Source organism: Moschus berezovskii, chromosome 8, assembly GCF_049115385.1.
Source record: "Moschus berezovskii isolate FMDL1 chromosome 8, NW_MosBer_1.0, whole genome shotgun sequence".
Lineage (NCBI taxonomy): Eukaryota > Metazoa > Chordata > Mammalia > Artiodactyla > Moschidae > Moschus > Moschus berezovskii.
The window spans coordinates 94811522-94834443 of NC_142467.1; the positions used below are offsets into that span (position 1 = coordinate 94811522).

General features: G+C 52.3%; 1 protein-coding gene and 1 long non-coding RNA gene across 12 annotated transcripts in view; one reads left to right on the plus strand and one right to left on the minus strand.

Moving 5' to 3' along the window:
• Nucleotides 1–15350, minus strand: part of RANBP3 (RAN binding protein 3) — a 50285-nt gene extending 34935 nt beyond the window's left edge. For 4 of the 7 annotated variants that reach the window (XM_055429407.2, XM_055429405.2, XM_055429406.2 and 1 more), the window contains exon 1: nt 15264–15350. In XM_055429407.2, the coding sequence (XP_055285382.1) occupies nt 15264–15285 (22 nt within the window). In that variant the 5' untranslated portion in view covers nt 15286–15350. The remainder of the gene's footprint in view (nt 1–15263) is intronic. The other 3 variants (XM_055429410.2, XM_055429408.2, XM_055429409.2) reach the window with 3 other exon arrangements.
• Nucleotides 15351–15460: 110 nt separating this feature from the next.
• Nucleotides 15461–22922, plus strand: part of LOC148777134 (uncharacterized) — a 29706-nt gene continuing 22244 nt past the window's right edge. For 2 of the 5 annotated variants that reach the window (XR_016038076.1, XR_016038077.1), the window contains exons 1-2: nt 15461–15686; nt 18529–18777. This is a non-coding gene — a long non-coding RNA (uncharacterized LOC148777134). The other 3 variants (XR_016038075.1, XR_016038078.1, XR_016038079.1) reach the window with 3 other exon arrangements.

Below are 22922 nucleotides of genomic sequence, written 5' to 3' on the forward strand. Positions count from 1 at the left end.
GCTCCGAAGATATGCCTGAGACCCCAGCCCAGCTCTGCTTTCACAAGTGAACTTCCAGATGTGTAAGCTGGATTCAGAAAAGGCAGAGGAACCAGAGAACAAACTGCCAACATTCGTTGGATCATAGAGAAAGCTAGGGAATTCAGAAAACATCTACTTCTGCTTCACTGACTATGCTAAAGCTTTTGTGCAGATCACAATAAACTGTGGAAAATTCTTAAAGAGATGGGAATACCAGACCACTCTACCTGTCTCCTGACAAAACCTATATGCAGGTCAAGAAGCAGCAGTTAGAACCAGACATGGAACAACGGACTAGTTCAAAATTGGGAAAAGAGTACATCAAGTCTGTATATTTTCACCCTGCTTATTTAACTTATATGCAGAATACATCATACGAAATGCCAGGCTGGATGAATCACAAGCTGGAATAAAGACCAGGAGAAATATCAACAACGTCACACATGCAGATGATACCAATCTAACGGCAGAAAGTGAAGAGGAACTAAAGAGACTCTTGATGAGGGTGAAGAGGAGAGTGAAAAAGCTGGCTTAAAACTCAACATTTAAAACACTAAGTTTATGGCATCCAGTCCCATCACTTCATGGCAAATAGAAGGGGAAAAAGTGGAAGCAGTGACAGATTTTATTTTCCTGGGCTCAAAAAGCACTTTGGACAGTGACTGCAGCCATGAAATTTTAAAAGACACTTGCTCCTTGGAAGGAAAGCTATGACAAAACTAGAGAGCACAACAAAAAGCAGAGACAGCACTATGCCGATAGAGATCTGTCTAGTCAAAGCTACGGTTTTTTCAGTAGTCATGTGCGGATGTTAGAGTTGGACCATAAAGAAGGCTGAACACCGAAGAACTGATGCTTTCGAACTGTGATGCTAGAGAAGACTTTCGAGAGTCCCTTGGACTGCAAGGAGGTCAAACCAGTCATTCCTAAAGAAAATCAGTCCGGAATATTCATTGGAGGAACTGACGCTGAAGCACCAATACTCTGACCACCTGATGTGAAGAGCCGACTCGGTGGAAAAGACCCTGATGCTGGGAAAGACTGAAGGCGAGAGAAGGGGGCAGCAGAGGATGAGATGGTTAGACAGCATCACTGACTCAGCGGACATGAGTTTGAACAAACTCCAGGAGACAGTGAAGAACAGGGAAGCCTGGCATGCTGCAGTCCAGACACAACATAGCAACTGGACAACAATGGGGACAGGGGGAACGAGGCTTCCAGGAAGTGCCTGAAACCCAGCTCTCCTTTCATGAGTGAAGAGAAAACCACTTCCAGAGATTTGTAGAGGCCCAGGCCACCACAAAGACCTAAAACATTAAAAGGTTAATCAAATGCATGCTATTTAAGAAGATCTGTCCACCAGGTGTTTTAAATGTTGCCCCAAGCTATCTGGCCAGGGAACCCTTTGCAAGAACACCTGTGACGAGGCCTGAGCACAGTGGGTAACTGCAGTCAACATTGCTGTGGGAAGCGGGGTGGGATTCAGAACCCCAAGCCACCTGGAAGAATGGCCCTCTCTGGACAGAGTGGGCACCACCGTCAGGGCACTGGGGGTGCCCGCCTCACCTCAGCTTTCCAAGTCCAAGGGGGCTGCTCTTGGTCTGAGCCCCTCCTTCACTGTCCCCCACACAGTCCTCCTCAGCTCCAGGGCCCCAGGGGGCTACCCCAGCCCAACCGTGATCCTAGTTCCCAGCCAGGGCAAGTCCTTACCCATGCCTCGATTCCCCATGCAAACAGCATGTGGGGTGGTGGGCACGGAACTGGAGAGAGGCTGAGAGAGCCCCACAGCACGGGCTCTCCACCTAACTGTAACCCCCAAAGACTGGGTCTGGGCTCCGGATCTCGTCTCTGCAGTCCCGGTGATGAGCACAGATGGGTAAGCCCAGGTGAGGAAAAGTCGCAAATCTCCGCTCTGCGCCACCCCTCTGCCAGATGTCGGGGACCCCCCTGCTCCTGCTGGGACGCTCCGCCTGCCCAGCCGAGCCTGGCCCCACTCCTCCAGCTGCACCTCTCAGTACGTTCACAGATTCAATCATGAGAGTCACTCGGTAACCACGAGCTCCAGTGATTCCACACACCCAGTGCCCACCATGTGCCAGGCATCAAGCCGGCTTCTAGGGTGTGGTGGGGACACAGGGAGATACGTCCCCTACCTGCCAGGAGCCGACTTCAGACTCAGTTGAACACTACAACACAGAGGAAGCAAAGATTGCAGGGCTGGGGCAGCCAACCCAGTGAGGTTGCAGAGGAGCAGCCCATCAGGAAAGGCTTTTTGGAGGAAGCACCTTTAAGCAGAAGGCGGAGCAGCACTTGGCCAGGCAGCCAGGAGCAGGGAGGAATGAGGCAGCACTGGAGTAACTCGAGGAAGGTCAGGGTGGGAAACGCCCCAGCCCAGGGTGAGACAAGTGGGGTGCAATCCCCCACGACTGCACGGCCCAGGGGAGACGCTCCTGGAAGGTAAGCACCGGTAACACTTAGGCAGGTAGTTCTTTTCTTGAGCAAAGGATCTAAGATGGCTGTGAAGAAGTCAGGGAGTCCCTGAGGTGCAGGCCGCCTCTGGACCCAAGGGGCCACAAACCATCTTCTCGGCTGGGAGTGGAGGTCTCTGGGTAAGAAAGGGGTCACCGAGGAGCCAGGTCCTTCTCCTAAAGCACAAACTACTGACCCAGGGCCCAGGTTGGGGGGAAGTCCTCAGATGGCTGGGTGCCTGTGTGGGAAGCTGTAAAAGCCCCACCCTGAAGGCACCTCTGTTATCTGTGTGATATTTGTCAGGAAGAGGGCCTGTAAACTGTCTCCTAAAAGAGGAGGTGGGGGTCAGAAAGAGGCGAGTTTTACAAAGCCTCATTCTTGACAGAATTGAAACCGTGGGCTTTCTGCCACCACTGCTACAGGCAGGGCAGGGGACAGGGAGGGTTCACTGGTGTCTTTTCTGCCCACAGATTGACTGGTGGCAAAACCCTTAAAACAAAATGACTTGTGCGTCTATTTTGGACGCATCAGGAAAGGCGGACGGAGCGGGTACAGACCTGAAACCAGTCTAAGGTGGAGGAGTCCCGAGGGAGAGGGTGGGTGGCGGCAGCTGCCCAGATGCACGGAGCTGGCCTGGAGCCCAGTGGCAGCCCCGAGGTAGAAAGGTGTGTGTCCCAGCCCTCCAGGTGACACAGGTCTTGGGAATCCCATCTTTAAACTCCTCCCAGCCTCTGCGATGTAGTCACAGCAAGAACACTCCCAGATGGGGTGTCCAGACCCTCTGACGGTCTCAGCCATGGGCCAGCGGTCACTGACTGTGGTACTAACGGACCAGGCCGGTGCTCAGCGCTTTGCCGGCAACACTGTCCTGAATCTTCACAACCACCTGAAAGGGCAGGTCTTTAGTTTACAGAACAGGAAACGGAGACTCAGACAGGCCAAGTGACTTGTCCAAGGTGGGGCTGGGCCTCCAGCCCAGGCAGGCCTGACTCTGGCCCCTGGCCTCCAATGCTATCCACGCGCCGCGGGGCAAACGGGAGAAGTCACTACCCTAGTCTGCCTCCTCCCATCTCTCCCGCTTAGGAGGGCCTCGAAGCCGAGACACTGAGACTTTTCCTTTGGAAAGTAACATCAGGAATAAAGCAGCTGCAACGAACATTCTTGACAGACATCTCCGGAAGAGTCCCAAACAAACTAGAGGGTGGGCAGTGGGCTTTCACCAAGTCACGAAACCATTCGCTTCGGACGAGCAAGCAGGCAGTTAAGCCAAGGGCAGATCCTTATGGTCCTCAAAGAAAAAATGAAGACCCACCCGAGGTGCACGCTCCACGGAGAGGCAAGCTACGCCGTCTTCATCTGTCAAATGTGTAACCGTGGGATGCTCTGTGTAACAGTTCCACCATCTAAGCTGGAAACACACACACACACATTCACCCCCGCACGCAGGCTTTCCTTCTTCACTGTGCTGTGCAGGGAGGTATGGACACAGAAACCAAGGGCAGGCCTGCTCCACGACAAGCTCTGGCACCCCCCCGTGGCTGCCTGACTGCTTGCGTCTGAGGACGTCTGTTAAACTGAACAGAAGAAACTCTGTAGACCCAGGAGAACACACTGGACTACCCTGGCCTGTTCTGTTTATCCCCCTACTAAAATGATGTCTCCAACACCTGCCAGGAAACAGCTCCCATCTGGAAAGCCACTTACAATTCTTGACCAAAATGTCAGTAAGGTACTTGTGCGAAATGAGCTTTAATCCTGGGCTGATGTGGCTTAATCTTCTTATCTGTGCAAAAAATATGGAAAGCATCTTGCCAACACAAACAACGGTCTGTTAATACATGGCAACCGCTTTAATCCCCCAACACTTACTATCTCAACCCTTCGAGCCGTTTCTTTTCTCAGGAATTATTATAAACAGTTTGGTGCAGCAACATAAAGGTGAATTTGTCACCAATGTGACAACGCTGTCCACCAGCTAATTCTCCAGTGAAGAATGGAACTGATCTCCATCACGCTGTTGCTAGGCGACGCCTCTGATCTCATGCACCGCAGACTCCGCGGCCCCACGGCCCAGCCACTGCAGGGTGTGGGCCCCTTCATTCCTTTTTTGGTGCTTGGATGTGTTTTGTCTCAGGCAGCTCTCAACTGGTCTCACGGAGACCACAGAAGCACATGGTTGGGAGATGATGAACTTACCCCCTCTTTCTGGAATGTTCTTCCTCACCCCGTTTCCTTCACATACTGAGATCAAGCCACTCTTCAGGGCTCCAACCTTACCCTGACAACAGCAGGGATACCAAGTAGCTCCTGTTTGCTCAGTGGCCCTTCCTAGACCCTGGCACTTCACACACTCATCTCATTCAGTGTCATCACAGCCCCATGGCAGAGAAATCATTTATCATCTCTGATTTGCAAATCACGAAGCCAGATTGGGAGGCCTTGGAGAGCTGGGTGCCCTAAGTCAGGATGGGTCCCAACAGCGGGGGTGGGACCAGAACCCTAAGCCTGACTTCCGGGTTGGCTGCCTCACATCCCCCACAACCTCTAGGGCCAAGCTACATTTGCCTTCTTCTCTTCTAGAACTATCAGCCCTGCAGACCCCTGCGACCTTCCCATCCCTGCCCCATCCACTCAGACTACAAGATGCTGGGGCACACCCTGCACTGTGCATACCCCTGGGCCTTAAATCCCAGAAGAACCCCATTCACCTATTACTAAATCAAAGTCAGCAACCGCACCTACAACCAAGAAACCAGGGAGCCAGCTTCGCCAGCAGTTCTCTGTTCTACCACTAGATGGCGTGACAAAGAGCACGGCTGAGCTGAGATTGAGGGGTGGGGGTGGGGGTGGGGGCAGTTCCCAAGGGCAATCAGGACTACAACACCTCTGCGGAGGCTGCAGACCAACCAAGGAAACCTGGGAACGCGGGCACTGGGTTCTGTGTGCGTTCAGGTGGGCCTCCACCACTCGGGGCTGGGATCCCCAGCAGGGGAACTCTCTCCACACGTGGCCGCCTCTGTCAGCACAGATGGGACCCCCACCCCACCCCACCCCGTCGGTTCCGAAGGACTGGACCCATCGATGCACCTCCAGAGCTCGGGAAGCGGCTGGCATCATTATCTTACTCTAATTACACACAGGACACTGCAGATATACAGACGCCATCTCAAAGCGTGGGTCCTGGACTCAACTCCAATCGCCAGTCCCTTTCCAAGGGCTGCCTGGACACAGGGACACGTCACCACACATGCTCCCTCTCTCAGAATCCCTTGAACCCTTCTGAGGCAGAGAATCACCGAGATGATTGGCCAGTCCACCAGCCAAGCCCTGCTCGCAGCACTACGACTCCTGAGCACCCACAAGGGGCCAGGGGCCAGAGACAGGACGAAAGGCAGATGAGGCCACGGCTCTCTTCTAGTGCGAAGAGAAAGGAAAACAAGCAGAGGCATGCAGGGGCACTGGAATAAGAAGGCCGCTAAAGCAGGGCAGTGGGCAGAAGGGGGCGTCGGGGCGGGTGAGGGCTCTTGCCGTGAGGGAGCGAGCCAGGTGAAGGCAGAGTACCCCTGGCAGGGGGGAGCCCTCAGCACAAATGAACTGAGGGCAGAAAGAACCCTGAGGCCAATGTGAGCCACGGGTTCCTGAGGGGAGGGTGGGAGGTGGGAGTGGAGAGGGAGGGGGTGTGTGGTGAGGAGTCAGTGGAGGTGTGGCGTCACATCCCGCCCCACCCTGGCAGGGGTCCTCAGGTAATCTTTCCCGTCTTGGTGCGCTGGGATGTTTTTAATAAGGTCACCCCGGGGGTTGTGAGGAGAAGAGATCTCTGGGGGATGGGAGTCTGACTGTTCTGGGGACAGAGCTGGGGGAGGGCTGAGACGACCGTGTGAGGCTGTGGAAGCAAGGTACGCTCGCTCAGTGGCCGACACGACCCTCACTCTGACAACAAGACTCCATGAACAGGGGTCCCCTCCACGTGGCACTGACGATGAGTGGCCCAGGCCCCGAGGATCCTCAGATCCTCAGTGGCCACTCAACGCTGCAAAACATTCTTTCTCCTCTGAGCACAGGGGGCCCTCTTTTCTAACTCCTGCCATGGTAGAAGCCACACTCTCTGGAACTGTTTTCCCCAAGTTTGTTCTGCTGTGACAGATACAACACAGGCATTCATTCTGGGCCGACAAATTCCTGAGATCCTGTGTGGCCAGCCTGGGGGGTGTTTAATTTAGCAAAGGCATTTAAAATACAATGCAAAAGGGAGGCTTGCCTCCTGAACAGGGTGTGGAGAAACCACTATCGTCTGTCAGGAAAACAGGTGCCCTGGGAGTCAGAATCACCCACTGGGAAGCATGAGCTGGGCTCTGAGACTCAGTGGCTGGAGGTGGGCACACTGGGACAGGCCGACTTTTCCAACAGGCCCAGCCCTGGGCTTCAGCCCCTGTGCAAGGGGACTGCTCAGACACAGAGCATCTTGGAAGGCCCTCATCTTGAACTTGGAACAGTGCTGAAGGTCATGGAAAACACTGTACCCCCTTAACTGGGACATGAAGTCCACCACACCATGATGCCAACGGCTGCCAAGAGGCCATATGGGGAAAAAAAGGTCAGCAGGGTGAGCCCTAAGCTCTAGCTGGCAAACAGTTTACTCCTGGACAGTTTTATTTGCCCCCTTCCCTCCCACGGGGCGATGTCTGAACATCTTTGGTCACTATGAGGGCAGGAGCTGCTAACGGCATTTGGCAGATGGAGATCGCAATGCTGACCAGCATCCCACTGTGCACAGGACGATCCCCCAAGCCCAGAGAAGGCGCCCACCCACACATCAACTGTGCAGAGGCTGAGAAACCACATGTGATTATGTACAAGGAGGCCAGGTCAGATCCCTAACTCATGCTGTACACCAAAGTAAATTCTCAGTGGGTCAGACGGCACAAATCAGGGTGACGCCCCAGCTTCTGTGAATAACCTCCTCTCCCTCCCCGCTCAGTCTGTGTATTTAAATGTGTGCAGCATCTCAGGACTTCAGTAGAGATGACTACACCACACAGTCGTGTGTGTGGGTGCGTGGGTGGGGGGAGGTCAACAGAATCTCCTACCCCAGGGGTACTCAAACGGTGGTGATTTTGCCTCCAAGGGGACATCTGACAATGTCCAGAGACATTTGGGTAGAGACCAGGGACACTGCCAAACATCCCATTAGACAGTGCAGCTGGAGGACAGCTCCCGCCAGCACCAATGAAACTTGGCTATGACCCGAAAGGCGCTTTCTCTCTCCCGAGGATCCCATCAGGAGACTAACAGGTAGTAGGAACTGACATGGCTCCCCACACGCCAGTGGGCCAATCACCTGCCATGTGTTCCCTCTACAACAATCCTCAGACTACAGAGCACCGTTCCTATTTTACAGATGCAGGAACTGAGGTCAAACAATTTGCCCAAGATCCTGGGCAAGTAAGTGACAGAAAAAAGACACAAACCTAGAGCACTTCTAACCAAGCCACAAGCTGTCAGCTGGAGGCTGCCTGTCAGCTCCAGTCTAAGATTCCCGTGAGGCTCAAGACAGGGGAGAAACTCACATGGAACCCGTACGCGTCCCACTCAGGCCCTTCACACTGGGGCTCCACTGGCACAAGTCAGTGTTTCTCAAACTTTTTGACCGTGGGACCCCTTTCCACACTTGTAAGTTATTGAGGATGCCCAAGAACGTCGGTAAATGTGAGCTACAGCTACTGATATGTACTATGTTAGAAATTGGAGGAGGAAATAGCAACCTATGCCAGTATTCCTGCCTGGACAGAGGAGCCTGGTGGGTTACAGTCCATTGGGTCACAAACAGCTGGATACACTGAGTGACTAAACGATAAGAACATGTTAGAAACTGAACTAAGACACATCGGAAATTAGTTAATTTACTTAAGATAATAATAGTGACGGTTTACCTAGATAATACACTTCTATGAATAATAACTATTTTTGAAACAAACAAAAACACTAGGGAGAAGAGGGACAGTATTTTATATATGGACCCATGCTTTAACATCTGGCTTAACAGGAGACAGCCAGGCTTTCTTATCTGCTTCTGCAGCCCATCTGTTGCACTATACAACCTCTGGGAAAAAATTCCACCATCCATTCACAAGGAGTGTGAAAAGGGCAAATGATGCCTTTGCATTGTTATGAAAATAGTTTTGAACTCGCAGTCCCCTTGAAAAGGTTGAAAAGTCCCCTTGAAAAACGGACTCCTGGGGCCCCTGGACTATCTTGGAGAAACGCTGCTCTGAGCGCTAGCATTTCGAGTGCACAGAATCCTGCATTAATGATGGACCACCAGGACCCGTCTGCTGAGGGTCTCTGCCACAGAGCACCCAGTGCTCTCAACACATCTGAGAGGTGCTAGAGCCACCGAACTGAAGCCCACAGGCCGGCCGAGGTCAGGCAGGCATGGGGAGAGAGTGGAGCAGGCAGGTTCCCAGCTGGCCAGGGCAGGGGGTGGGGGTGGGGGTGTGTGCCTGTGGGGACTGGGAAAGCACAACCTGTCTCAAGGGGGCGGCTGTGCCTCAGTCCTGGCACATCACTGCCGGGCAGGAACGCCAGCTGAGGCCGGTGCTGTTTTCCAAGAGAGATCAGAAATCTGGATTGTTCTTTCCCCTGAGGCCTCAGAATCCTTTATCTGCTCCTAACTAACAGCAAACAAAGACAAACCCAAGGGACCAAATTATATACTGTTTGCCCCAGAAATGAGGTCACAACTCCTGACTGTGGTTTTTGACTCTGGCTGTGTTGTAGAAAACCTGTGGGGTCCTAGACATCGTGGACCTCCTGCAACCATCTCCAACGGTGCAGCCAAGCATTGGTTTTAATTTTCCTCCACAACCTCCTTAAAGTACGCATGAAGTGCAGTCGGGGTTAGGATTCACAGTGAAGGCTACACAACTGCACCAGGTGCCAAGACAACCAAGGCAGAGTGTGGATACCCGGGGGCCTCACCTGCTCTGAGGCCCTGAGCTGTCTAGCTTCATACCAAGGAGCGTACAGCCATGCCGGACAGGCTCCATGGGGTCACAGGAAGATGGCAAAAACAAACCTCCAAACAAAACAGAGAATCCCTGCTGCTTGCTGCTGGGCGCCACCACCAGATCCTGAATGGACAACAATGCAAAGCCGGCTGCCTCCTGATCACTTCAAAGTACCATGGAGAGCTACCTGTCAGAGGATCAGCGAGGTGAGTAGCAGCTACCTCTGCCCGCTGCCTTTGCCAGGCAGTTCCCATTACATGAGAAAGAGGCCCTGTCCGAGTACCCCAGACGCATCCTGCTACTCCCCAAAGAGCCCCCATCTCCCACTTTACTCCAGCCCATTCTCTGCCCCTGAACTCAGGTGGGAATTCGACTGGTACCAAAAACACCATCTTCACCAGGCCCAAACACCGCCCCCCTCCCAACACCATTCAAAGCTCTGCCCTTACTTCCTGTCATCTGTCTCTCTCCAAAGGCTTCACCGTGTCCTATACCTGTCCTATACCCAACGATGCCTGCAGGAAATGGTGGTGCAGTGCAAAAGAATCCACCTGTCAATACAGGAGATTTGGCTTTGATCCCTGGGTTAGGAAGATACTCTAGAGGAGGAAATGGCAATCCACTCCAGTATTCTTGACTGGGAAATCCCATGGACAGGAGCCTGGCGGGCTACAGTCAATGGGGTTGTAAAGAGTTGGACACAACTTAGTGACTAAACAACCATAGTGGAACTGCTGGGTGAGTCTGTTTTCCAGTTAACTGAGAGGCAGGCTGAAGATACAGTGGAAAAGTTTTAAACTTGCAGAACTACAAGCATGTTTTGTCCGTACACAGGATCTCAGGCAAAACTTAAAATTTTCTTCCAAGCATACAAAGGCATGGCACCCTTAGCCCTAATCTGCTTCAGGTGAGAGGCACGGGGGAGTTCAATGTACACTCTGACTGGAGGGCAAACCTCAGGGTTAATGTTTATTGTTTAAGTTCATGAAACTTTAAAAAATTGCTTCTCACTTATCCTAAGTATTAAGTTGAGGGCAGGGCAAGGGGGTGGTAAAAATCAGGTGAACGGAGGACTTCAACCATTGGAGTTCTGCTGCTGTTGCTGCTAAGTCACTTCAGTCGTGTCCGACTCTGTGTGACACCATAGACGGAAGCCCACCAGGCTCCCCGTCCCTGGGATTCTCCAGGCAAGAACACCGGAGCAGGCTGCCACTTCCTTCTCCAATGTGTGAAAGTGAAAAGTGAAAGTGAAGTCGCTCATTCGTGTTCGACCCTTAGCAACCCCACGGACTGCAGCCTACTAGGCTCCTCCATCCATGGGATTTTCTAGGGAAGAGTACTGGAGTGGCTTGCCACTGCCTTCTCTGATTGGAGTTCTAGTGCATCAATAAACACTCAGCTGTATCTCATCCTCTCAGCGGTTAGGTTTGAAATCAACAAGGTGACGGACTTCCCTGGCAGTCCAGTGGTGAAGACTGAGCTTGCAGTGCAGGGGAGACGGGTTCGATCCCTGGTCAGGGATCCCACATGCTGCACAGTATGGCCAAAAGCCAAACAAACAAAAGGCAAAAAACAAGTCAGGTGAGCACTGAAGAAAGACAAATCACCCCTGAAAATCTCTGGACTGCTACCTGGTCAGGCAAGATCAGGGGTTCTCGATGGGGGGCAATTATGGGAGTCCCCCACCCCCCCACCATGGGACACTGAGCAATGTCTGCACATTTCTGGTTGTCATGACAGCGGGAGGGTGCTACTAGCATCTAGCAGGTGGAGACCAGGGAAACAGATCAACATCTGAGGACACCCAGCGCAGCACCACAACAGAGAATGCTCTGGCCCCAAATGCCCAGAGTGCCCAGGCTGGCAGCCTGTGGCTAGATGATCATGTGATCAAAGTCAAGACAGTACCAGAGAGGACGGACAGCCCAGCTCTGGCTGCATCCCACCCTGGGCGCGCCCCAAGGCCATCTCGTTCAGACTCACTTCTTGTTCTCTCTGGCTTTGCCTTGAGCACTTCAGCTAAATGTGTCTATAACATAAGTCCTCCACAGTAAAAATAGCTGCCATTTCCTGACTGTTTATTACTGGGCTGAGATAGGCGCTAAATCATTTATATGTATTAATTCAGCCAGGGCTCAGAGCAACTGTGTGATAGATACAATCACCATTATCCTCATTTTACAGGTGAGGAAACTGAAGCTCAAAGCGGTTAAGGAGTTGCCCAAAGTCACTCAGAGAGGACAAAGGAAGAGTCAAAGCACAAGCCCAGTTAAAAGGCAAAGACTGGGGTCCACCATCACTTCGCATCACAGGTCTCAGCTGAGGGTGACATGCTGTGTCTGAAGACACTCTTGATAGTCGCGACCCCTGCGATAAGGGTACAGGGAGGGAGTGTGCTACGAGCATCATGCGTGTAGTCAAAGATGCTGCTGGGATGCTCAACACCTGACACAGCGGAGGACAGCCCCTCAACACAGACTCATCTGCTCCAACATGTCAAGAGCACCAAAGCTGAGAAGCCTGGTCTGCACCATCTCTTGGGCTTCCACCATGTGTCTCTGCAGGCCAGCAAGGCGTCATGTGTATATGGTATCAAATGTTAAGGCGGGGATCTAGAATCCAAGGTCTCCTACAGTTCCAATACGCTCTGCTCACCTTCTTCACCTTCACCAGAAACCAAACGCTGCCTTCACATCCTGATGCCAGTCTACCAGGCAGAATAACTCCAGAGACAAGATGGTTAACAACTTTGGGATGTGTGAACAGTGAAGGGCCGGGTAGAAGATTCCAGGACACAAGTGTCCCCCCCACATACACACTCTCTCTCTCTCCCAGGAAACATTCCAACGGGATTGTAAAAGTCAGACTACAGGACTACTAGCAAGGGTTGTGGGAGTGACTGTCACTATCCCTGAAGAGATCACCATGGACATGAGAGCCAACAAGATGCTTAACTTGACACACATCTGGAAATGCTTCTCTCTACACAAGCACGACCCTCCTAACCAGTACTGTACTACTCAAGCTGACGGTTCTCAACCTTTGTTGCATAGCAGGATCACGTGTTCTGCTTTCTGTCTCTACAGATGCCCAGGCGTAAGGATGGGTCTGCTTAGGATCCCAGTCTAGAAAGACAGAAGCCAAGAGGGCATGTGAGCTTCAAGGACAAGTGGGAAAGCACACGTATGGGGCAGTCCCTTAAGCTTCACAATGCATAGGAAAGGAAGTCCAAGTTCACACAGAGGATAAGAAACTAAACATGCTGGCAGGCTGCACAAGCCAAAACCAGAAATAGAGTCAAGAAACACATGACCACCACCTAAAGGATGGTAGAGATATGGGAGGCATAAAAGGCCACTAGGATTTGATTTTTTTGAGGACAGCTAGGCGAGAACTAGTGTCAGAGGCAAAGTACTAGGTGAGTGTGACATTTACTAGGCAAAAACTTTAAGTACAAAACATTCCATTGTCTCTATTTTAAACACTGATCAGTTCAGCTATGCAACTGACAGCTCATGTGCCAGTACCTATGCTAGACATGGTGTCCCTGGATAACCGGAATCCATAATTTTCCCTCTGTGCTCACAGGTACACCTCACTCGTTCGTTCAACAAACACTCCCTGGATCCCTATACCCTGTGCCAGGCACTATTCTACATTGGGGTGGGGTGGAGGACCCATTAATGACACACAGAAACCCTGCTCCTCATGGAACTTACATTCTTGAAGAGGGGTAGTCAGACAAGTTAACCCAGCTTGCTGGTAGGTGATAAGCACTATGGAGTAACACAAAACAGAGTAAAGGGGATAGGGAATGAGGATAAAATTTAAAATAGGTGGTTGGAGAAGTTCTCAACAGAGCAACATGTGAGGAGGAACCTGAAGGAAGTACAGGAGTGAGCCACGGGGACAACTGGAGGAAGACTGACTCAAGCAGAGGAACCAGCAGGTCCAGAGGCATAACGAAGGGAGGAAACGGAGCACGAGACGGCCGCTGAGAAAGCTGGAGAAGTTAAAGCAGGGCAAGTCGGGAGAGACTGGTGGGAGGGGAAGACAGGGAGGTCTTGGGGCGCAGGGGTCGTCTGCCTTCTGGGTTGAGAAGCTGCCAGATGGGTGAAGGTTGCAGGGAGGACCAAGCAGTGGCAGCAGCAATGGTGAGAAGCGGTCATTCTCTGGAAAGATTTTGAAGGTAGAGCAGACAAAGATGTGCTGCAGCATGTGAGAGAAAGTCGTCAAGGGCGACTTCAAGGTGTCTGGCCTGAGCAATTTTAAACAACGGACCTGCTATTTACTACTAGGAGAGAAAGTTGGCAGGGTGGGTGGGTTTGGGGGAGAAAGATAGGGGTTTTATTTCATATGACATCCAAATGGCGGTGTTGAATATGAGTCCTGAGTTCAAGAATGTGAACAGGCCAAACTCGCAAATATATAAGGTTTGTCCTATTGACTCTCATTTATCCAGTGCCCCTTCTGCCTTTAAATGGATCTTGTGAATGGAATGCCTCAACCCTCCAGCTCCTTTAACTTATCAAAGAGATGTGGCACAGATGAGAGGTGAAGTGGGGGCTCTGAAGTTAGAGCACGTTGATGCACATCCCTGCTCCTTACTAGCTGTGTGACTGCCTTGGAGGAGTAACTGAACCATTCTAACTCAGTTTCCTCACCGACAACCAGGGCTGATGGTACGTTCCTCTGGGAACTTCTGTGCGGAGTGAGGACTGCTCCAGAAAGCTGCCCGCCCAAGACTTTGAACAGTACCTGGTACTGCCCCAAAAGCTCCACCAGGGTGAGCACTGAGGATTGTCATTTGTGAGGAGGAAACCTCAGGCCAGCAGGGAGCAGGGTGTGAGGGGGAACCAGGGCCAGGCAGGCAGACCGCTTGCCCGTAGCTGTGCACCTAGAAACGGAGGAAACTAAAAACAAGCCTCAGAAAGTCCTGAAGCTACGAGCGATCTCAACATCACAGCTGATTTCATCAGACATCGGCTGCTGGCGCGCTTTCTCTGAGCCGTTGGGAAGTGTAACCTTGTCAAAATCGTTCAGCTTGGATGTCAGCGCTTCTCAGAGAAAGGGATCACACAGCCTTGTCTCTCTCTGGAAGTGCAACCAAAACAAGGGCCGAAAACCAGCCAGGGCTTTCAGCGGCCCACACCCTGCGGCTGGGGCCTCAAGGAGCCAAAACAAGGCGCGACTCTCGGTCGCCACGAAGGATCCAGGGTAACTGGCGGGAATTGGGGGGCTGAGTTGAGGGTGGGGATGAAAACAAACCTGACGTTCTCAATCCTCGGCGTGGGGCACCGCCACAGGATTAGGGGGTGGGCCGGCTTGGCAGGCAGGCCGGGGAAGAGGGAAGCCCGGGTCCCCGAGAACGAGGGGGCGGGGAGAGAGCGTGGCGCGCTGGGCCTGCGACCAGGCCCCGAGATCTATTTACATCCGAGGTCGAGGCGCTGCGGCCGTGCCTCCCACCCACTTCGGCCCCCGGCCTGGCCTGCGAGGCGGAAGGGCCTCAGGATCGCGGTCCCCGCCGTCTCCCGGGCCGTCTGGCCGGACGGTGGTAGGGCCCGGGGCTGCCGGGACTGATGGGTCGGGCGGGTGAGCCCGGCCTGAGGGGACGCAGTGGGGGCGGCTGCAAGGCCCGCTGGGCCGCTCTTCCTGAGAAGACAGGCCCCCCGCACCCGCAGTGCTCACCCCTCGGGCCTGTGGCCCCCGGACCTCCCGCCCCCCGTTCCCTGGCCTCCAGCCGGCCCCAAACGGCGCCTCCCCTACCTTCGTTCGCCAGGTCCGCCATTTTACTTCCTTAAGCCCTCCCACAAGGCCCCGCGCCGGCCCGGGCTCTTCTGCTTTCTGCCAGAAACTCCCGCGCGTGCGCACTTTCCAATTCGACTCCGAGAGAGGCGGGCAGCTAGCGCCTGCGCGCGGAGCCCGGCACTGAGACGCGCTCCGGATCGCAGTCCGGCATTAACCGCCCCCGCCTACTCTTCCCGCCGACCGAGGGGGCGTGGGCAGGGCAGCGCAGGGCGCACGCGCAGTGAGCCTCGAGCGCGAGGCGGGCAACGCGGGATCCGAAGTTCTTTACAGCCGCCGGGCCGGAGTGGTTTTAATGCCCCTGCTTTCCGATTGTTTTCCGGCCCTGCCACCGAGGCTGGAGCGTGGACAGCGGAGGGCTCCGCAACAAAGGCCTTCTTCTAGGTAGATCCCTGGGTTGGGGCTGGGGGAGGCTTTTCACGTGTGCAGGCCCGGGGCTTGGAAGGGACCCTGGAGGGGGCTCTTGGGGCGCGCTATGTCACCTCAGGCCTCAGTTTTCCCTTCTAAGGAACCAGTACGTCAGGCAAACTTTCTGAGGCCACGTGGAGAGGTGGGGGATGGTCGGGGGAAGTAGAGGTCAGAGGTTGGAGATCACTGGCCAAAGGGAAGGTTCATGGGGTTGGGGCGGGGCTCAGATGTTGATGGGGGACTCAGCGCAGGAGACCTGACCTCATTGAACCATCAGAATGGGCCTTCCAGGACGAATGGCCCACGAGGCCCTGGACGGTACGGCGACTGTCTTCATAGATCACGTGGGCTGGCTATCGCCCACCGTCTGGAAAACAGTGAAACCTACACAGGGGAGAAAAGCAGGCACCGGGGCAACCAAGCAAAAATTGAACTATAAGTACTGCCTTGGTGGTTGGGCATTTTCGGAGGTCGAGTGTGTGTGACTGAGATGTAAGCTGGTATAGAGTCCCAATCCTCAGTTTCCTTCTTCCCCGAGGAAAACGGCGGTGCTTGCTGCTGCTAAGTCACTTCAGTCGCGTCCGACTCTGTGCGACCCCATAGACGAAAGCCCACCAGGCTCCCCCATCCCTGGGATTCTCCAGGCAAGAACACTGGAGTGGGTTGCCATTTCCTTCTCCAGCGGTGCATGCTAAGTCATGTCAAACTCTTTGCAACCCCATAGACTGTAGCCCACCAGGCTCCTCTGTCCTTGAGATTCTCCAGGCAAGGATATTGGAGTGGGTTGCCATGCCCTCCTCCAGGGGATCTTCCCCACCTAGGGATCAAACCAGCATCTCTTAAGTCTCCTTCTTTGGCAGAGAGGTTCTTGACTACTAGTGCCACCTGAGAAACGGCCTGAGATGGTCAAAGCGATTCTCAAGACTGCAGGAAGCTTCCAGTGTGCGGGGCTTGAGTGCACAGGGAAACTCAGGCATAGGGACCAGCTGAAAATGGGGAATAAATGTTCTAGGCCTGGGGAACCAAAGGATTCTTCCTCTGACATCCCCCCCAACCCCCGCCCCATAGTCCACTGGGGAGGATGTTGAGATTTTGGGCAGGATAATCCTCCTGCCGGGTCTAGACACTAAGGCTCTGATGAAAGATAGTACTGTTGCCTGGTTGTAGGAGACAGAGTGGTTTATGCTGAGTAGTTAAGTTGGAGTCTGATGTGATGCTTTTCCTCTGTTTGGTTGCTTAAGTAGAATTTGTCCAGATAAAAATGAAGATTTTTACATGAGAGCTTTGCTCCAAAGAAATGGGGCATTACTCCTCCTGGCCACTCATGATTTTCTCAGGTGACTGAGAAATTTCCAAGAATGGCGGAGGCTGAGTCCCCATACCGTGTAGTGGTCCCCTAGGGAAACCCACTCTTAATTAAAACACTTGCTTGTCCAGGGATCTCCAATAAGAATTGGCCATTGACCGATCTGAGCACCCATGGTGGTCTTAGACTGCCGAAGGGAGTTACTTAGACATGTAAGAGGGCTGAAACGACTTTGGGGTGACTCTGGAGGAGTTAAGCTCACATGCAGCACACTGGCCCACCACACAATTTCACTAGTAAATTTTACCCACAACAAATTCAACTTAAAAGGGGAAATAAAATCCCTCAAACACAGAAACATGGGGCATCAGAAAACAGCCTTTAACACCAGCCTGATTTATGCATGTACAAAACTTATTCTTGCAGGTATCTACTTGGGATTAAAGGAAAATTTTTGTCCTAAAAATAGCTAAAATGGGCTCTTTTACTGCATGGGCAGTTGTTAAAGAAAGCTAGCTAGAGATAGTATAGTAAATTTTAATCTATGAGCTCTCTGTGTTTGTCTATAGGTATGTAATATTATGCTTTACCTGTGGATGACGTTATCAAAATTATTTTGTAAATAAGCAGTACTTAACTGGCTTGAGAAAATTAAGAGCTTGTATAAACTCTCTAAATACAAAAGATAACTGACCAGAATTTTAGATTCATGAAAACTAAAAAAGTATTCAATATTAAGTTAATATCTGATGTTAAAGTTCATATAGACATGTCTTTAGAGACATGTCTTTAGACTTCCCTGGTGGCTCAGACAGTAAAGCATCTGCCTACAATGCAGGAGACCCGGGTTCACTCCCTGGGTTGGGAAGATCTCCTGGAGAAGGAAATGACAACACACTCCAATATTCTTGCCTGGAAAATCCCATGGATGGAAGAGCCTGGTAGACTACAGTCCATGGGGTCGCAAAGAGTCGGACACGACTGAGCAACTTCACTCTCACTTTAGAGCCATCAATGTTAGGTATAATACTTTTATTGATTAAACAAATGCCTGAAAGTCTCCTGCTTCTAGACGAGGTAACTATAGCTTATGTAAATAGTCACCGGGAAGGGAATTCTATGGAAGCCACAGGGAACAGGCTCACAGATGAAGCCACTAAGCAAGCCTGTCTAGGGGATCCCGAAAATGAAGCTATTGAACCTAATCTCAAACACCCAAACTGAAGACCAAAGATGGGTGTTACCTGATGGAAGGAAAATGATAAGTAAGCCCATGATGAGGGAATTAATGCCCATTGGGGCCTCCAGGCTATGTATGATACAATAGTTAGAAACTATGGTTGCCTGAGAATTTACACCGTTGCGAAACAGGTTTACAGAAGCTGTTAGCCTGCCAGGAAATTAACAAGAGGGTGATTAGGAAAACACACTCCGGGAGGCAGACCTCCTGGGCTAAGACCAATTTCTAAGAAACTATATACTGACCATTTCCTCTACTTTATCATCCCCCAGATTAAAAGGACACCTTGCCCTGACTCTGCCTGTAGAATTCATCACTTCCAGCCAGGTGACTTGGTGTTAATCAAAACCTGGAAAGAAGACAAATTCCAACGAAGCTGGAAAGGCCCTTATCAAGTGCTCCTGACCACCAAGACAGCTGTGTGGACTGCCGAAAAAGGTTGTACTCATTATCCACGAGTCAAGGGGCCGATAAAAGAGACCTCAAAGAGAAGGGAAAGGACCAATGAACAGCCTTTAAAGGTAACTTTAAGAAAACCTTGTTAAATCCTTCCCTCTGAATCCTCCCCTTCATAATAACCATTAACCATGTGGCCACACCTTTGGAAACTGGTATGGAAACCAACAGGTAAAAAGTCAGAGTAGAAATTGACAAGGAACCCATGATTATCCAATCAGGTTGGTTGTCAATATAACCAAAACCTTGTCACCTCAGACTATTAAGTTTTGATGCCTGCCAAATTTTACCTTGTGGAAACTTAGAAAACCAGAGAAAGTTGTCACAGGTGGATAAGTATCTTTGCCCTGAACCAGATTTGGTTTATACTAGAGCAAGCCCCTGCCCTAGTTGGGATGATGTATGGTGGACCACCCGGTTTCAGGACTGGACAGTAAACACAGGGTGGGTGACTCCTAGTTGGAGGCCTTTGAAAGACAAAATATACCTAAGGGCATTCTGCCAGTGAGAGAACCATAATTTGACCATCTTGGGCCAGGTCTCAAAAAGCCCCTAGAGGGAGGAGGGGATTGCGACACATAAACCTGAGTCACAGACTCCTCCCTAAGAAAATCCCGCCGGCGCCAAGAATTAAGAAACTCCTCCTAAGGAAAGTCCCGCCGGCGCCAAAAGTCGAGCCAATCAGAGTAAAAATGGTAAAAACCCCCCCCAAACCCCGCGCGCGAAAAAGCTGGCCAATGAGCTACCGTGTATGTATAAACTGACCAATAAGCTACTGCCAGGTTGATCTTTTGAACAGAAATGGGTGCTTGTGTAACCTGCCGCCTCACCCAAAAGACCGCCTCACTGGGACCTCGCTTTAAATCAGCCAATAGAGACCCAGTAACTAAGCATCTCGCTTCTGTACCCGCGCTTCCCGCCTCCGCCGTTCCTATAAAAACCCCTCACTCCAACCGTTAGGCGCGCAAAGCCTACAGACAGACTTTGTCGCCCCAGGTACCTGGCATTCGAATAAACCTCTTGCTGATTGCATCCGGACGTGAGTGGTCTCGTTGTTCCCTGGGAAGGGTCCTCCTAGAAAGAAGGATCTCTGTGGAGGTCTTTCATTTGGGGGCTCGTCCGGGATCTGACCCTTTTCTTACCCAGGGACCACCGACCCACCACCGGGAGGTAAGCTGGCCAGCGCTTCTACACTCTACTCTGTGTTTCTCTGCTTCTACGCTTCTGTGCTGTACATGTGCTCTAGAGTTCAGCTGAACAATCTGTATCTGGCGGAACTGAGAAGGAGCTGACGAGCTCGGACTTCCTTCCGCAAGCCTGGAAGACGTTCCACGGCTACCCGGAGCCCGATTTTTCGGTGCTCATCTGTCTCAGTCCACGGACCAAATCGGACTTTTTGGGGCTCAGCCTCTGTCCGAGGGGTACGTGGTACTCCAGGGAGACGAGGGAACCGGACCCTCATCTACGTCTCCATCCGAGTTTTTGCTTTCAGTTTTGCGCAAAGACCGCACTGTGCGATTCTGGTGTTGTGGTGTCTGTCTACTGTTTGTCTGTCTCATTGTGGGATTTGTCCTTCTAGAAGAAATGGGTCAATCCGTAACCACCCCCCTAAGCCTTACCTTACAGCATTGGAAAGATGTTCAGACCATCGCCCGCAACCAGTCAGTTGAAGTTCGTAAAAAGAAGTGGGTCACCTTCTGCTCGTCCGAATGGCCAACCCTCAACGTGGGCTGGCCACAGGATGGGACATTTAACCTTGACATTATTTCTCAGGTGAAATCCAGAATCATGGATCCAGGACCGCATGGCCATCCTGACCAAGTAGCTTACATCGTAACTTGGGAAGCCCTGGCCTGTGTTCCCCCGCCTTGGGTCAAACCCTTCGTCACCCCCAAAGGCCCCTCTCTCCCATCGGCTCCAACCCCTCCGCTCCTCCCTTCACCCGCCCCAACCCAACTACCTACCCACTCTTCTTTATATCCAGCCCTGACCAAAGCCTCTAAAGATAAGAGGCCACCTACGACAGTTCCGGTGTTACCGCCGGAGGAAGGCCACCTCATAGATCTCCTGACCGACGACCCCCCACCTTATCAAGGCCCCAACCCAATGAGAGAAGCTGCCCCAGCAGAAGCAGCTCCCAGCGCCCCGACCGCTCCGGCGCCCTCACCGGTGGCCGGACGACTGCGGGGCCGCCGCGAACAACCCCCAGACTCCACCTCGCAGGCCCTTCCTCTGCGAACGGGGTCAAATGGCCAACCCCAATACTGGCCCTTTTCTGCCTCCGATCTCTATAATTGGAAAAATAACAATCCTTCTTTCTCCCAAGACCCCTCCAGGCTAATCTCCTTAATTGAGTCCATTTTAGTTACTCACCAACCCACGTGGGACGACTGCCAACAGCTGCTGCAAGCACTGCTAACCACTGAAGAGAAGCAGCGAGTCTTTTTGGAGGCCCGGAAAAATGTCCCGGGCGAAAATGGCCGTCCCACCCAACTACCTAATGAAATTGATGCTGCTTTCCCCTTGGGGCGCCCTGACTGGGATTTCTCCACGGTTGAAGGTAGGAACCACCTACGTCTCTATCGCCAGTTGCTCATAGCGGGTCTCCAAGGGGCAGCAAGACGCCCCACCAATCTGGCCCAGGTAAAACAAGTCGTCCAGGGTCCTGAGGAGTCCCCCTCCGCCTTCCTAGAGCGGCTTAAAGAAGCCTACCGCATGTACACTCCTTATAACCCTGAAGACCCGGGGTGCAACCTCCCCATGTCCTTTATCTGGCAGTCTGCCCCAGATATTAGGAAGAAACTAGAGAGATTAGAAAATCTCAAAGAGAGTTCCTTACAAGACCTAGTAAAAGAGGCAGAACGTATATTTAATAAGAGAGAGACACAAGAAGAAAGAGAGGAAAGGCTTAAAAAAGAGGCAGAAGAGAGGGAAAATGCAAGAGACCGTAAGAGAAATAAAGAGATTAGCACACTGTTGGCCACCGTAGTTTCAGGTCAGCGGCAGGATAAGTTAGGGGGAGAGCGGAAGGGGCCCCGAGTAGATAAAGACCAATGTGCATACTGCAAAGAGAAAGGACACTGGATTAAAGACTGCCCAAAGCGACCAAAGGGGCCCCGCCGACCGAGGCCCCAGACGGCTCTGCTAACTTTGGAAGACTAGGGCAGTCAGGGCCAGGAGCCCCCCCCTGAGCCCAGGGTAACTCTAGACGTTGGGGGGCAACCTGTCACCTTCCTGGTGGACACCGGCGCTCAACACTCCGTGCTGACTCGCCCGGCGGGACCCTTGAGTAACAAGTTGGCGTGGGTCCAAGGAGCCACAGGAGGCAAGCGGTATCGGTGGACCACGGACCGGAAGGTACATCTGGCTACTGGAGAGGTAACTCATTCCTTCTTGCACGTGCCTGACTGTCCTTACCCTCTGTTGGGCCGAGACCTCCTTACGAAACTAAGAGCACAAGTACATTTTAAGGAGACAGGAGCCCATGTTACCGGGCCCCAAGGACAACCCCTTCATGTCCTGACCCTAAAATTAGAAGATGAATACAAACTTTTTGAAAAAGCAGGACCCGACAGGACCAAAAACCTTGCTGCCATCACCCCCTGGCTGCAAAACTTTCCACTAGCTTGGGCCGAGACCGGGGGAATGGGGCTAGCCGTCCGACAGCCGCCACTGATAATACCCCTAAAGGCCACTGCCTCCCCTGTGTCGATCAGACAATACCCCATGTCCCAAGAAGCATACCAAGGAATTAGGCCACACATTAAAAGACTTTTGGATCAGGGGATTCTGATCTCCTGCCAGTCGCCATGGAACACCCCTCTCCTCCCTGTAAAAAAACCGGGGTCAGGAGACTACAGGCCAGTCCAGGACTTGAGGGAAGTCAACAAGAGGGTGGAAAACATTCACCCCACAGTCCCTAACCCATACAATCTACTAAGTGGGTTGCCGCCGACACACTCTTGGTACACGGTGCTAGATCTCAAAGATGCCTTCTTTTGCCTAAGACTGCACCCAAGTAGCCAACTCCTCTTTGCCTTCGAGTGGAGAGACCCCGAGCAAGGGATATCCGGCCAGTTGACATGGACCCGCCTCCCGCAAGGGTTCAAAAACAGCCCAACTCTTTTCGATGAGGCACTGCATCGGGACCTAGCTGACTTCAGGGTTCAACATCCAGCTCTCATCCTACTACAGTATGTAGATGATCTTC